The sequence below is a fragment of the Natator depressus genome, chromosome 7, assembly GCF_965152275.1.
Source record: "Natator depressus isolate rNatDep1 chromosome 7, rNatDep2.hap1, whole genome shotgun sequence".
NCBI classification, from domain to species: Eukaryota; Metazoa; Chordata; order Testudines; family Cheloniidae; genus Natator; species Natator depressus.
In genome coordinates, this window is record NC_134240.1 from 21,248,799 (window position 1) to 21,265,170 (window position 16,372).

At 44.2% G+C, this 16,372-nt stretch overlaps 2 protein-coding genes across 2 annotated transcripts in view; both read right to left on the reverse strand.

Annotated features, from left to right (window-relative positions):
• Positions 1-6,152, reverse strand: part of LOC141991297 (uncharacterized) — a 40,686-nt gene extending 34,534 nt beyond the window's left edge. The window contains exons 1-2 of the mRNA XM_074959607.1: positions 6,119-6,152; positions 44-144 (exon numbers count right to left, since the gene is read on the reverse strand). The gene's annotated coding sequence lies outside the window, so the exon portion shown is untranslated. The remainder of the gene's footprint in view (positions 1-43; positions 145-6,118) is intronic.
• Positions 6,153-11,342: 5,190 nt separating this feature from the next.
• The window catches only part of TXNRD3 (thioredoxin reductase 3), a 34,090-nt gene continuing 29,060 nt past the window's right edge, over positions 11,343-16,372 (reverse strand). The window contains exon 16 of the mRNA XM_074957634.1: positions 11,343-16,155. Within this exon, the coding sequence (XP_074813735.1) occupies positions 16,093-16,155 (63 nt within the window). The 3' untranslated portion in view covers positions 11,343-16,092. The remainder of the gene's footprint in view (positions 16,156-16,372) is intronic.

Below are 16,372 nucleotides of genomic sequence, written 5' to 3' on the forward strand. Positions count from 1 at the left end.
TCCTCTATCCCCTTTTATTTGACTAGAATTTGCTGCCTCTTACCTCCTATTATATCTAAGTGTTGCTGGGTAAAGCTTTTAACCAAGTAGAGGCCAAAGGTAAGAAAGCAAACGGCCTTTGCAGTTACTTCTTTTCCTGCAATTCTGCAATAGGGAGAATGATCTATTATTTCACTATTTAGAATTGTACAGGATATCAAAGGGTAATTGAAAAGATGACAACAAAACGTGGCAGTCAGTAATGGAGTACATTTTAACCAAGGGTAGTGGTAGACTCTCCATCACTGACAATTTTAAAACCAAGATAGGATGTTTTTCTAAAAGATATGCTCTAGTTCAAATAATAATTAATTTAGGAAAGTTCTATGGCCTGTGTTATGCAGGATGTCACATTAGAGGACCACAGTGGTCCCTTCTGGCCTTATACCTACAAATATCCATTCTCATTTCTCTTTGGGTGGAGATGTTCTCTGGAGCTTACTTAGAGCCCTGAAAAGCCCTTGGTTTCCCCTCCCTTTAGTCTGCCTATCCTGGAACCCACAATCCTACTAAGCAGAGCAGGATGAGACTAGACTTTGTAGCTCATAATTCATTTGTCTTAGCCACAAGGGCACTGTGGAGCCTTTGAAGCATTCCAGGCTTGCGGAGAGACCAAACATTGGACTGAAGACTCCACTCTGGTTCCAGTAAAGCATTATAGGCCCCGTTTTAAGAAGCATTTAGTACCCAAAGCTCCATCAGAAGACAGTGGATGTTCAAGTCCTCTAAAAAGGGCCTATATCTCATCAGGGAACCGGACCAGCCCATCCCTCATCTCTATACATACGTACACTTTCAAGGTCTCTTTTAATTTCTGGTCATCTTCTGATACATTTAGATCATCTAGAAAAGATAATCTTCACAACAACAAATTAGAATTAGGTTACAACAATGGGTAATTTAAATAATACATTTCAATTTATCAACACCCAAAGTCCCTCCAGGAACTCCAAAGACAAATAATCCCCCTGTGAATGGATTCTTCGCCTTAGGTTTTTGTCATTAATTTTTCAGTTCTATTAATTGCTAATGATTCTCATAAGAAGCCCACATATATTATATCACCCCAGTCCTCTAACACTTCTGACCCAGGAGGGCTGGATGGAAATCATTAGGAGCTGAAGCTGCTTTTAAGCAGCCAAAAGGGTCATTGCAGAGAAATAAGCTTCCTTCCTTTCAGAGGTTTAACAGCTTCTACAGTGCTCTCAACCACTGCTTCCTGCAGAATCCAAGGCCAGAAAAAGGAACCAAACTGAGGTTGCATGAAGACAACAAACTAAGCTGCTACTGATTCAGCCAGTTTGCATATCTAAGTGATTACTGTATTTAAATACTATCTTTAAAAGATCATCATCATCAGGATAAAACACTGTATGTTCACTCACTGTTACACAAAGTTAGCAGTTTTATACGGATCTCAGAAATAAGTTAGATTCATTGTTAAATCATACTCATTCAAGGTAAAGTCATAGCAATCCAAAAAGGACAAAGGGAAAATGTTCCCATGTTCTTAATTTGCATGTTGATTCTATCCATCAAATTCACCTTTTCCTGCAACTCACTGCAGCATCTTCATTAGGCTTTTTATGAACAGCACTATTGATTGATTTGTCTAGTTCCATCTGGGAAAGTTGTTAGCCAGTAAATGTGGAACTAATCAGATCATTGAGAAGTTTCTGTCTGATTTCTGGTAGTTTTCTCTCTGTCATTAACCCACAGAAGGTTAGTCTGAAATTTAAAAGTAAAAATGTTAGCGTACATAGAGAAAACAGGATTTTCTGCCAAATGAAATAGTTTTGGGTGCTCAACCTGAGTCCAATTTTCAGAAGTCATGTTATCATTTGTGTTGCAGTAGCAAGTACGTGGCAGCTAGAGGTGCTCAGCACCTTTGAAAAATCAGGCGCAAAACCAGGCACTCAAAATCAATGGCCTATTTAAAAAGTGAGACTGCAAGTGACTTGCTAAATGGTACACAAGAAGTCTGTGCCAGAGCTGAACACAAAAATAAGATACCCTGACCTGAGTCCTGTGCCTTAACCAGACCATTCTCCTCTCCCCAACTCCACATCCTGTACTCTGACCACATGGGCCAACCTCTCTGCCCAGGTAGAACTCTCTGAACCTGAATGGACACTGTGCAAAGATCAGCTAGTGGGACTAAGGCTTTAGTCATTCCTGTTTAAGATTCTTTCACTCCTTTTAAGTTCTCTTTGTCATCTTAAAAGAAAAATCCAGAAAAAAGCTACTGTAATTTCTCAACAGCCTTTAAACAGGATCTCACATAATGCTAATGTAGATTAGTTTCTGGCTATCACCAAGCAATTGTTTTCAATTACATAGGGCTCTTAACACTTATACACCATTGAAATCTTAGGAGTGCTGTGCAAACATTAAATAATCATCTCAACACTTTTATGAGTTAGGAAAGTATCATTATCCCCAGAGAGGTGAAATGACTTCCCTAAAGTCACCCAGCCAATCAGTGGCAAATTCAGGCACGGAGAAATCCCGGGCTTATTGCTCTTGACCATTTTATTACTCTGCTAAAGATTGGGGGAGGGGCGGGGAAATAGAATAGCCTGATAGTAAATACTTTGCAATCCAACTTTCATTTTCCAGTCTCCTTCTCCCCAGGCCAGCAAGGATCTGGAATGCAAAGAAGCTGCCACTCCAAGCAATAAAGGAGTGACTTGGATAATCCTTCTCCTTCCAGCTGGGAGGGGGATCATCAAACATCAATTAAATTAAACTTTAAAAGAGTGATAAAAATGTAATCGAGCAATGGTGGCTGTAATGAGAGGCCTGGAAGTGGCAGTGGAAAAGTGGGAAGGAAACAGAAATGTGTTTGAAGAAGGGGGGGGGGGTGCTTTCTCTGGTATTGGCAGTGGCGATTAGATAGATGGGAGGAAGGGTTGTCCTTGCTGGGGGACTCTGCTAAAATGGACAGGAAACTGGAGGAGCAGGAAGGAGATTTAGGGAGGATGGGGAGAAAGGAAGCTGGGGGCTATTGCTCTGAAGGAATGGGGGAAGGCAGATAGGATGCTGGAACTGGAAGGGCAGAGACGTTCTAGTTCTGGAGGGAGTGAGGATAGCTGGGGCAGCTGGAGGGGCGGGGGCTCTTGCTCTGGAGGGGGATGGGGGTAAGGAGATGGGAGGCTGGAGGGGCAATAGGTTCTGAAGGAGGATGGGGGTGAGTAGATGGGAGGCTCCGGAGGAGATGGGGGAGGGAGCTAGACAGGTGGCAGGCTGGAGGGGCAAGAGGCTCCGGAGGGGGATGGGGGTAGGCAGGTGGGAGGCCGGAGGGGCAAGAGACTCCGGAGGGGGATGGGGGGTAGGCAGGTGGGAGGCCGGAGGGGCAAGAGGGTAGGCAGGTGGGAGGCCGGAGGGGCAAGAGACTCCGGAGGGGGATGGGGGGTAGGCAGGTGGGAGGCCGGAGGGGCAAGAGGCTCCGGAGGGGGATGGGGGGTAGGCAGGTGGGAGGCCGGAGGGGCCAGAGGCTCCGGAGGGGGATGGGGGGTAGGCAGGTGGGAGGCCAGAGGGGCAAGAGGCTCGGGAGGGGGATGGGGGGGTGAGTAGATGGGAGGCTCTGGAGGGGCAAGAGGCTCGGGAGGGGGATGGGGGGGTGAGTAGATGAGAGGCTCCGGAGGGGCAAGAGACTCGGGAGGGGGGTGGGGGGGTGAGTAGATGGGAGGTTCCGGAGGGACAAGAGACTCGGGAGGGGGGTGGGGGGGTGAGTAGATGGGAGGCTCCGGAGGGACAAGAGGCTCGGGAGGGGGGTGGAGGGGTGAGTAGATGGGAGGCTCCGGAGGGACAAGAGGCTCGGGAGGGGGAGGGGGGGTGAGTAGATGGGAGGCTCCGGAGGGGCAAGAGGCTCGGGAGGGGGATGGGGGGTGAGTAGATGGGAGGCTCCGGAGGGGGTTAGACAGGTGGGAGGCTGGGGATCTCTTACGCGGGAGGGGGGCGCTAATTTTGGTCCGGGGCAGGTGGTGGGAGACGCGCTGTATTTAACCGGGGGGATGATTAGAGGGGGGCTGGGCCTGCTCCTGGAGGGAGCCAGCGGTTGCGCCCCGACCCTCTCGCCCCCGGACGCGGCTGCAGCACTGTGCGAGCGGCGCCCGCGGCCTCCGCCTCCTTGCCCAGAACGGGGTCTCCCCGCGGCAGCCTGGCCCGGCAGGGGCAGCTCCGTTACCTGGCAACGAGCCCCCGCCGGCCTGCGGCCCTGGGCGCTTCCCCGCCCCACAGTGGTGGCGGGGGGAAGCTTCTGATGGGGGTGGAAATTCCCCAGCGACCCTCACGATCCCTCTGCCTCCCACAAACCAACGGTCAAGCCTCCCCCACCAGCACAGATCCCCCAAACTTCCCATGCCCCCGCACAGATCCCCCAAACTTCCCCCCGTTCTCCCAGCACAGATCCCCCCAAACCTTCCCCCCACAGATTCCCCACACCTCCCGTCCCCCCGCACAGATCCCCCAAACTTCCCCCCGTTCTCCCAGTACAGATCCGCCCCAAACCTCCGATCCCCCCCACAAATCCCCCAAACTCTCCCATTCCCTCAGCACAGATCCCCTGAAACCTCCCCCACCAGCACAGACCCCCTAAAATCTCCCATCCCCCCCACAGATCCCCCAAACTTCCCCCCATTTCCCCAGCACAGATCCCCCACAAACTTCCCCCCATTCTCCCAGCACAGATACCAGCGCAGATACTCCCCTCCCCTCCAGCACAGATCTCCCCCAAAACCTCCCCACACCCTCTCCAGCAGATCCCACCAAACCTTGCCCACCCCCTCCACCACAGATCCCCCCCAGGGGTGGTAGGTTTGTAGAAATGTTGGTGGTGCCCAGAACCCGCCCCTGCCCAACGTCCGCCCCCCACCTGCCTAAGGCTCTGGGAAGGAGTTTAGGTGGGGGAGGAGGTCTGGGGTGCAGGCTCTAGGCTGGGGCACAGGATTGGGGTGCAGGCTCCGGGAGGGAGTTTGGGGATGTGAGGGGTGCAGAGGGAGGGGGTGCAGGGTGAGGACTGTGGGGTGTGGCTGCAGATGAGGGTTTGGGGGTATGGGAGGGGCTCAGGGCAAGAGTAGGGGTGTAGGGGGTGAGGGCTCTGTCTGGGGCTGGGGGGCTTGAGGGGTTAGAGAGGCTCGGCTCGGGCAGAGGGTTGGAGTGCAGGGGGATGAGGGCTCTGTCTGGGGCTGGGGGGTTTGGGAGGTTAGAGAGGCTCAGGGCTGGGGCAGAGGGTTGGAGTGCAGGGGGACAAGGGCTCTGGCTGAGACTGGGGATAAGGGGTTTGGGGTGTTGGAGGGGCTCAGGGCTAGGATAGAGGGTTGAGGGTGCGGTGGGGAGGTGAAAACTCTGGCTGGGGGTGTGGGCTCTGGGGTGGGGCAGGGCTGGGGATGAGTTTGGGGTGCAGGCAGGCTGCTCCAGGACAGGGGCCAGAGAGGAGGACTCCCCCCAGCCCTTTTCCTGCTGGCAGGAGCGAGCTCTGGGGGAGGAGCCCCCTTGCCCATCCCAGCAGCACATTCACCCCCACCACTGTCACTGCATGTGCTTCTAGGGCCCCTCTCAGGTCCAGGAATCTCCCTCGCCTCCCCCGTGGTGGGTGCCGGGGGGTGCTGCGTGCGCCTCCTCCCCTCCTACTGCCCCTGACTGTAGCCTCACTGGGGATGGGGGATGGGGCTGCCTCCTTGCCCAGCATGAGGCAGGAGCGGTGACTGCAGGCGGGGCGGGGGGTCCTGTGCTGGTGGAGGGTCCCACCAGAAAAGGGAAGGGTCTGAGGTGGAAGAGCAAGCTCAGTCACTCTGCACTGGCAGTGAAGTGGGGGGCACTAGGACCCTGCGGCAGCAGGTGCAGCAGGGAGGCAGCATGGAGCTGCACGGAAGAGGCAGAGGTGGGATGCTCTGCTCTGGGCCCAGGGAGGTGCGAGGGGGGGGCAGCAAGAGGGGCTGGGAGACACTCGGGGGAGGCACGGGGAGGTGGCAGGTGGGGCTGGGGGGGGACACCTAGCCCCAAATATTGGTGGAGCTGGGCCCATGGGCTCTAAATATTGCTGGTGCTAAGGCACCACCGTGGAGATATAACTCACCGCGCCTGTACCCCACCAGCCTCCTCTCCAGCACAGATCTCCTCCACTTCCTCCAGCACAGATCCCCCAAACTTCCTCCCACCCCCTCCATCACTGATCCGCCCAAAACCTCCCCTCACCCTCTCCAGCAGATCCCCCCAAACCTTCCCCACCACAATCCATCACCATCATGAGACCCCCCTCATCCCTCCTCTCCTCAGAGACCCCACTGGCCTACGCAGGGAGTGACACTGACACACCAGATTTATGTAAATGGTTAGGTGTGAATTTAAGAGCTTTATTTCACAAGGCAACAAACAGATTGATTAGGCTGTTTCTATGGCAGTGAGGACTCTCCAGCCAATGAGTTGCTGGATGCTCATTGTAAGCCAGTGGTTTTCAACCTGGGGTATCTGTGGACTGTCTAAGATTTCCAAAAGGGCCTGCACCTCCAATTGAAAATTTGTAGGGGTCTGCAAATTTTAAAAAAGGGCTGAAAACCACTGCTGTAAGCTATTTCCACCCAACCCAGACAACATCTCTGCTACCCCTCTCCTCCTGAGGACCCTAGGGCAACATGCCACTTTCAGAATCCTATTGAAACTTTTTTTAAGGAGAGTTTTCAATTTATTTTTAAAATATTTTATTTTTTAACAGGGGAGCCTAAATACAAGCACAGGCTCCTTCTTCATCTCACCAACTTTGTATTTTAAGAGCCCAGTCCTGCCAAGGCACAGGCATATAGTACTTTCATTCCTGAGATCCCCTTTGAAGTCAGCAGAACTACTTAAGTGAATAAAGGTCACTTACATGATTCTTGACATGATTCAGCCCTAAATGTGCTCTACATGCACCTGTGGGGTTTTTTTTGTAGTGGGGCAAAAGAGTAAGGAGATAAGGCTTTCCTTATAAGCCATAAACTTCTGTGACAATAATATCCTCTTGTTTACACAGAGAATTCCTTGCCAATTCCATCCCACCGCTGCCCCCTTTTAAAAACTGCTGTGCAACTGATTTTCTTAAATTAATCTTGAACAGGTTGTAGCAGCTGCCATTTCTATGCAACCACCTGTTTCTCTGATTAACATACATGCAAGTACAGAAGCACTGCAATAGTGTATTGTCATATAAAGGTGCCAGCACAAGCTCAAATTTTGCTTGCCTGTCCATGAAGCAGCAAATAAAATTTTTACTGCTCCTGACCTGGCAAAGGAGATATAGTTTAACTTAATTTTAATCAAAATAGTCCATCCCAACATTAGGGAGAACTTATAGCATCTTTCTAATGTATTAATTCCTTCACCCTTAGCGTGTTCAAATTATTTAAAACAGATCAATGTAGATAAAGACAGGTTTTCAAATGCCACACCAAAAAGTGTCCATTATATTTTATAATATTTTTATAACATGAGGGAAATTATGCCAAATAAGAAAATATTGCTACAATTTTTGTATGATTATAAAAATGTTGCAGAATAGGACAATTGTGGCAAAATACAAAGTATTCCTAAACTGAAGTAAGTTTAGGAAGTAAGTTACCAAGTCACAAGTAAGTTACCAAGGATCATGGCACAAATATGTACAGATTACTCTTCTATTTTATCCTCTTAAATTAACATATGTAGGAGTAAACTTTTTGAAAGGGTTGAGTCTTATTGACAAATAATTTAGTTGCCTAGGGTACTTTTGCAAAAAAATAATAGTTGTTCCTAGTTAAAAGGACAAAATCTAATCAAATTGCTAAACTGATTTATGGGCAGTTTAATTCATTAAAACTGTAAACTTTAAAAATCTAGTTCCTTTTTTCATGGCTCATTGTTTATTTTTCCCATCTAGTCATTCAGAATCAATGTTGGTTTCCAGGTTCTCATGGCCATGAGGTTTGGACTGCAAACGCTGCAGAGGAGTGTTTGTTTAAAAATCTGCTGTTTCAACTGGAAGCTTTAAGTGATTTTTTTTTCTGTGAAACATTTTTACTAGACCTAGTTTTTTTTACAAGTCTTCTTTACAAAATCTAAATGTAGGGCCAGATTTATTTACTTTTATTTAAGAGTTCCTTTAAATAGAAACATTAATTGACTAATTTACAAAAATATTTTCTAATGAATTCCTTTTAAATAATGTATTGTGGGTGATTTGTTGGATGTTTTTTAATTTTTCTAAAGCCTATGAAAGAAGATTCAGAAGACTTTCTTCTCTTTCACTAACATTTAAGGACCTTTTGGGCAGGCCACTAATAAAAAGGCTCAGACCCACCTCTCAACTTCTTTTCCTCCCTCCCTACATAAGTGTGCTTCATGCCTGTTCATGTTCAGCTTTAGAGCTGTTGGAAAACAATATCTTGCAGAGAGAATCTGATGAGGAATTTACATATGATGTTATGCTAGTTGATAAAACAGGAAGTACAACTGACCAGCAACAGTATTTTGCACCACTGTCATATCAAATGCCCAAACAATATTTTCCCCACTCAATCTCAGCGTAATCAAAGTTGTTATAAACAATAGACATTTTAAAAAGATGATGTCATAAATATAAAGGGAAGGGTAAACACCTTTAAATCCCTCCTGGCCAGAGGAAAAACTCTTTCACCTGCAAAGGGTTAAGAAGCTAAGACAGCCTCGCTGGCACCTGACCAAAATGACCAATGAGGAGACAAGATACTTTCAAAGCCGTGGGGGGGGGGGAGGGACAAAGGCTTCACTCTGTCTTTGTGTTGTTTTTGCTGGGACCAGAGCAGGAATGCAGGTCAGAACTCCTGTAAAAAGTCAGTAAGCAATCTAGTTAGATATGCGTTAGATTCTATTTTGTTTAAATGGCTGATAAAATAAGTTGTGCTGAATGGAATGTATATTCCTGTTTTTGTGTCTTTTTGTAATTTAAGATTTAGCCTAGAGGGATTCTCTCTGTTTTGAATGGGTTTACCCTGTAAGGTATTTACCATCCTGACTTTACAGAGGTGATTCTTTTACTTTTTCTTTAATTAAAATTCTTCTTTTAAGAACCTGATTGCTTTTTCATTGTTCTTAAGATCCAAGGGTTTGGGTCTGTGTTCACCTATGCTAATTGGTGAGGATTTTTATCAAACTTTCCCCAGGAAAGGGGGTGTAGGGCTTGGGGGGATTTTGGGGGGGAAAGATGTTTCCAAGTGGGCTCTTTCCCTGTTATATTTGTTAGATGCTTGGTGGTGGTAGCAAAAAAGTCCAGGGACAAAAGGTAAGATAGTTTGTACCTTGGGGAAGTTTTAACTTAAGCTGATAAAAATAAGCTTTGGGGGTTTTTCATGCAGGTCCCCACATCTTACCCTAGAGTTCAGAGTGGGGAAGGAACCTTGACAGATGACATGTAAAGATTCTTTAGAAACTGCAGTTGTATCCTTTGCCATATATAAAAGTGACCTTAATTTTTTTTTTCCTCAGAAGTGCTTCTTTTTTCTTTAAGTCTGGACTCCATGGCTTTTCTGGAAGAGTTCTTGCTAGACTCAGATATGTAGATTATGTGTGTTCATGACTTATTTGAAGGGGTGTAGGTTATCATATTTTCTCTTAAGTGTTCATTAGGCATTGCAGTTTTGAACAGAATGACTGGAAATTCACCTTGTTTATCTTCTCTCTTGCTGTGTAAAAGACCCACAACCATAAAACCAACTACCCACAGTGTATCCAATTCACAAAGATATATTGTGATACCAGTCAGCTCTGTGTTCTTGGGGAACCAGGACACAGTATCCAGCCTGTCTGACTCATGAAAGACACCCCCCGACCCCCCCTCTGCTTGAACCAAAACTGATCAAAGACTTGCAGAGAGCAGTGAAGGGCTGGGGGAGACACATCTAGACTGCTCCAGACAAGGGTCACAAGATTAAGGCAACTCCTCTAGCCTCATCTGCATCGAAGATGGGACAGGGAGGCATCTCTATTAGCATACAGAATGGAGAACAGAGAACTGCACTGAACTCTGGGACCAGAAAAGCAGGGAAGCACTCCATCATGGGGAATCTCTGCTCTAGATGTTAATGAACCTACACCTGCACACACCCAGCTCAGCAGTTATCAGACCAATTCTAGTGATGAATCCTTAATTGATATCCAAAATACTGAAGCAGCCTAATTGCATTATGAGCTCCCTGGAAGGAACATCATCCATAGCCAAGAGTGATCAGCTCCTACTGTCTAGCCTAAAGAAAACCCAAGTTATCAGTTTACCCTTAAACAAAGGTAGTGTCCTCCCTTGATCCATTGTATTTTCCCTACAAAAAGCCCTACTCACACTCCAATAAGTGTTCTGATGCATGGATCAAAACTCTGCATCAGTTCCACTGGGCTTTCATCTTCTCCTGACTGATTGTGCTGGGGGATCTGCCTGTCTCCAGCACTTGGGACCCTTAGCTACCACCATCACGTGAGAACCCCAACCAGTTCAAGCTTCAGGGAGCGGTGAGATTCTTTTTTTTTTTTTTTTTAACCCCAGGTATTAACCTTTAATAATGTAACTTATGTTGGTTTAGGCTCTCCTTGTGTAGTTATCACAATTATTCAATAAATAACTTTTATGGTTAAGCCTGTTGCTTCTCTCTCTGAACTTTACTCTTTTGTGTTTTTAGCTTCCCCATTTACTCTGCAGCAACGCTTCATTTACCTAAGATAAAGATCCCTGTAGCACCCAAAAATACTGCGGGGTTTGCTCATCCAGTGGGTTACTACCAGTACAATTGTGATGTAAAGGTGGGGATAGGGACATGCTGAACCTGTGACATACGAGGGTGGCAGCTTGAAAGTGCTGCTTGACTCAGACTACTGAGTCCAGGGGCACATAAGGGTGGCCTCCTGGAAATGCTGTTCTGGCCAGGCTTACGCTATTCCAGTGCGGTACCTTTAGCACATAAGGGTGGCAGCTTGAAAGTGCTGCTTGGCCAAGCCTATTGAGCCCAGGGGCATATAAGGGGGTCAGCTTGAGAGTGCTGATTGACCCGGTCCACTCAGACTTGCTCTGTTAGTGTGGGTTCAGCCGATTCTGGGACTGGAGGAAGCCAGCCCTGGGGAACCTAGGTCCTGCAGAAGGGAGAAGTAGAGATCCATACGAACACACAAGTGACACAAGCAGTACATCAATAGAATTACCGAAACCCCCCACCCTCCCCAGAAGAGTAACCCTCATAAATGGGCATACTTCAAAGTAACAGACACATCTGGTAACAATTGAGAATTTTATTCTCTACTCTTAGTTGGATTATCTTGTATGTGTAGCAACACTAAGTACAAAGTACATCTGGTCAAGAAATGTGTCCCTTCCCTGAAGTAGAGCACTGACAAAATGAAAAATCCAGTTTTTATCAAAATCTTCTGTTGGAATTTTTGGGGTTTTGCAGAAAAAGAAAAAACAATTTTGAATTAAAAAAAAAAAGTCCTTGCCCATTGCCAGAAGTTTTTTTTAAATAAAAAAAAATATGAAGTGTTCAAGGAAAGCAGACTTTCCGCAAACTTGCAACTTGTCAAAACACATTTTCCATTTAAAAATTTGACTGAAATTTTTCAGCCAGTCCCACTTAAATATCAGACAATATTTTTTAAACAAAACAAACAATTATCCTTCTAAAGTTACAGTAAGATACTTCAAACTGTTATCTGTTAGAAAAACCTTGGCCTTTTCCTCATGACTCAAACACAGCTTAGCTTGTGAAACTATGACAGAGGTAACTACCTGTTCAAGTGTTACTAATGACAAATTACAATACTCAAGCTGTAATTACAGTCAAAGTCAAAGACTAGGTTGCACAAACTAATTTATTTTCCTATTTACATGTGCTATAATTACTACCATTCCTGCATTTGGAGACATTTCTTCCAGTTATTAATAAAAATGTGCAGCTTTGGTGTTTATTCACTGCTTCAAGAGACATGATGCACATACAGACACAACCTTAATTATAAAGCAGACACAGACCAGATATTGTTTTGGTTAACAGCACGCTGAGTAATATAGTTGAATTTGTTTCCAGTTACAAATAACTTTGTAGATTTACTAATATGAAAGTGCAACATGAAAGGAAAATGTTTTGAGAAGCATCTAATAAGGAAATAAATGCATCTCCATTACTATCAATGCTATAGTGTCTGAACTTAAATCAGATACTACAGTGATTGGCATCCATAACCAACCCCTAAGCTAGATGTAGCCTAGATTGATTTGCTTGGAAAATTGAACTTAAATGTAACAAACCAGACAAGGGGGTTACTCTCCTGTGAACTACTGCTGAAGGTCAAGAGTGCTATCATGACTGAGAGTATACCAATAATCTACTTGCATGGCCCCTGATCAGAACACAGGATACTGGGCTAGATGGACCACTGGTCTGACACAGTATGGCCTTATATGTTGGATGAATGCTTCCACTGCAACGGAGCTGGAACGTAAGTATGCTTTCTCAGGTAAGTTTCAGGCTAAGGTGTCTAGTATTTCACTTTGCCATTACATGAGACTACCACATTGCTTTTTTTAAAAAAAGCAGACTACATCAACTTATCAAAGGAAACTCAAGACAAACATGAATAGAGGCTTGTCTGGACAGGCTTTTCTGCCATCAAAATAAGGAAAATACTTTTTAGATCCCGTGCTTACAGAGAATATGAAAAGGTACCTAGTACTTAGAATCCTTTGTTTACCTGGCATGAGACGGGACAGGCCTATTTGACCCATATTCCCAGACTATGCTGAAATCTTTGGTTGCTCATATTAATGCAGTCATGTCTGTAATTTATCTATGATATGCTCCAGCAGTGAAGTGCAGCATTCTATTGTAGGATACCTAGTACTTGAGAGGAATAGGAGCTACAGACATGTCAACAAAAGGGGAGGATTTAGCAGGTACCCAATTCAATTCTCTGAAGGAATCAGGCTTCATCAAAACCTTTACAGAACTACACCTAGAATGAATTAATCTAGTAGAGCACAAGTGAAGCTCCCAAACCTGCCACTAGAGTATTTTGACAATACTACAGTGACTCACAATCCCCACTTGCCGTGTCTTTCATGATGCTTCCTGACATACAGCATGCCTGAGAGATCCTGGTTATGAGGGATGAGGATCCTGATGCTGGAAAGAAGGGCCTGCTGAGGATATTATGCTGCTGGTCTGATATTTCCTCTCCTGGAGAGGCTCAGGAGCTGCCATGCAACATCCAAACTCCAGGAAAGTAAAACACAAAGCTTATTAGAGGAAAATGCTGTTGCAGAGACTGGCACACCAGTCCTGGTGATAATTAGGTTGAAGACCAACAAGCCCATTAACACCACACTCAGCAGAATGACTGAGTTTTTATTTCTCAAATCCTAATTCTTTTACACAATCACATTTGATGCAAGCCTGATATCTTTAAAGCAGAGATCAGAATGGCAGCAAGGTTTCACTGTAAGCAAAAGTGAAGTGCCACTGATGAATTGCTACAAGCAGAATGTTCCCTGTGAGCAGATTGATACCATTTTTAAACATTCCTCTTTGTACAAACTATTTATTGTATGCTTCTCAACCTCTTCAGTTAATATGTAGAGGCTAACTATACAAGTATTGGCCATATTATGGCTCCAATTAAATAGTTTATAATAGATTGATAAGCATGTTAGACATAGGTAAGAGTTTATAAACAGCGTACTTGAACGTTAGATCTTAATAGGTTGCTTATGACTAGAGTCCACCAGGACAATGCATCATTAATAATTAACCTTTTATAAACTATAAATAAAATCATAATGTAACATGTGACCTGAGCAATTTATGCTGTCATTTACTGCTTATCAAATCATGATATTTAAGAGTAGTAACTTCTGGAATCTGTTTCTTCTGCTTGCTCCTCCATTCTTAGATCTTCTGTCTGGTTGTAAATTAGAATTTATATTGCCACTCAATTCATCCAAGCACATGCTCCACACAAAGCAATGTATAATTTCATTGGTCCCCTTTTAAGCTGTTACAACTGAGTGATCCAAAGCACAGATAACCCCTGCACATGTGGTATCCATGTAAGGCTGCCCAGACAAGACTCATGCTCAGTATGTTTCTAGTACATACTTTGCAATCATCACTTCAGCAGTGATCTAAACTCTCAAGTAGGGTTGGGCTTGGGCAATATTGATATGGGAGAAATGAAAAAAAGTCAGAGAGTTCTGCAGGTAGATGGTACTGTTAAATTCAGTGGACCATCCTATTTTTGAATTAACAACAGCTAGGGCTTTATGGCATTTGTGGGCACTGTAGTGTGCTTCCCACCCCCACAGTCAATCCCAAGTGATAAGAAAACCAAGAACTGTTAGTATTCTAGCACCTTTTGCAACAAATGTGGATGCTAAAAAACTAGTCAAATTCCTTATGCATATATTTTATATACTCAACATTTCTGCAGTTTTCAATTGCCAAAGTTATGCTTAGTTCTTCCTCCTGAAGTGCATACAGTTCCTGGTACCAAATTGATGTCTTCTTCTCCACTAAACTTTAATATGCAAAGAGTGGTCCTTCCACGTACACAGACTGAGTAATAACTATGATTGCATCTGTAACTGCTTAAGAAAAATCTTCCAGAAGTGTCAAGAGACCTAGTTCACTGGCTCCTAAACAAGCTTAAGATACACAACCCCTTCTACCCAGGACAGGTGCCATATAAATGTAATGTATCTTGATCAAAGTATTTGACACATCATATGCAACTGTTCATTTATTGAACTTTAAATGTCATGATATACCATAGATTAAATAGTTAAAAATTATATAAAGACAGTGTTCAAAATAGTCTTTCAAAACATCTTTGGACAAAACTGAAGCACCAAATTCAAGCACACACTTTCCCAAATTAACATGAGAACAAGGGGGAACAGTTTCAAGCTGCTGACTATACAGGAACTACACAGGGCATGATAGCACGAGTCACTGTTCTCTGCTACTAAATATAATTTAAAGTAGTAGTAAGTTGTTCATTAAAGTCCATAAAGTGGATTCTAGTGCCTAGTGGTGTAGCCAGTTCTCTAGCTACTGTATTAATGGAACAGATAACATGGGGAGAGAAGACCATAATTGAGACTCCAATTTTATTAGATAGGCCAGAACTGTAGGTTAGATTACTTTTACATGATGTAGTATTTTACACATTGGTGTGGAAACTAAACTTGACACTGTCAGAACTGATTAGGCTCACAGATTGCAAGGACAAACAACAAGTTTTAGGAGCTTTTTCAATATACTTCAGCTCTGACCCACAAGATTCCTACTATTAAAATCATGTGATTCAGGAAGATATTACTAGTTATGGTAGAAAAGCAACTATGAAGAAAGAAAAGATCACAAAATTCTCTCACCTGTAACTTATTTGGTACTTGAGCCAGGTCTTTAGAGGTTAAATGCGAGTGCATTAGCTGCACTGCCTAGCATCTGTATTTGATTTATGACCTTTTTTTAAAACTAAGTCAAGAACAGCATTAAAATCCATGTTAGTCACTGCAAACACAAAAAAGTGACCCAACATGAATTGTAAAATGAGCTGCTGGCAAGAGTAATACAATTATACAGTCATCCTTATATCTAAAGCATTCATACAAAAAACACTGGAACCCAATGAGTTAACTTTAAATTAATTATGCAACTCAAAAGCTCCTTCAGAAGGAAGCTCACTTTTTTGACCATGCAAAGAAGTTTCCTAAGTTTGCAAGGCAAGTCATCAGTTGTAGCTCACCTCAGAATGGGGCTCTGAGCCAAAACTTCAAAAAAGCACTTATGTGCCACTTCCAAGCAAGTCAGGATTTATAGTTTGCATTTTCCCTGCTGTTGTATTCTTTCCATTGCCAACATTATCTACTGAGGAAGCTTAAGAAATGCATCATTTCTAGTTGTAATAGGTTTGATGCTACTGCTGCTTTCATTTATTTTACTCAAGGGTATTTCACACTTCTTAAGCCTTCCAAAGAGAAAAATGTACATGACAAGAGAAAGATAAAAACAGCAGGGTTTAACCTCAGCATCCTGCCTGAGTGACATCTTTTCCAGAAGATTTTGTAATTTCCATTGTAGTGAACACCTGTAAAAAAAAAAAAACAAACACAAACAAAAACAATGACTTTTTGGATTTATTAATGCTTTATGCAGTAGTTTAAATGGCTGTTGGTTGCCCCTTATAGTATACCACAAGCTAGGTTTCTACAAATGTTTAAATAGGAAGACAAGATGCAGACTGCATAATTACTTATTTACAAGAAATGTCACGCTTTGTATATTAAAAGGCTAAAGTAACATTG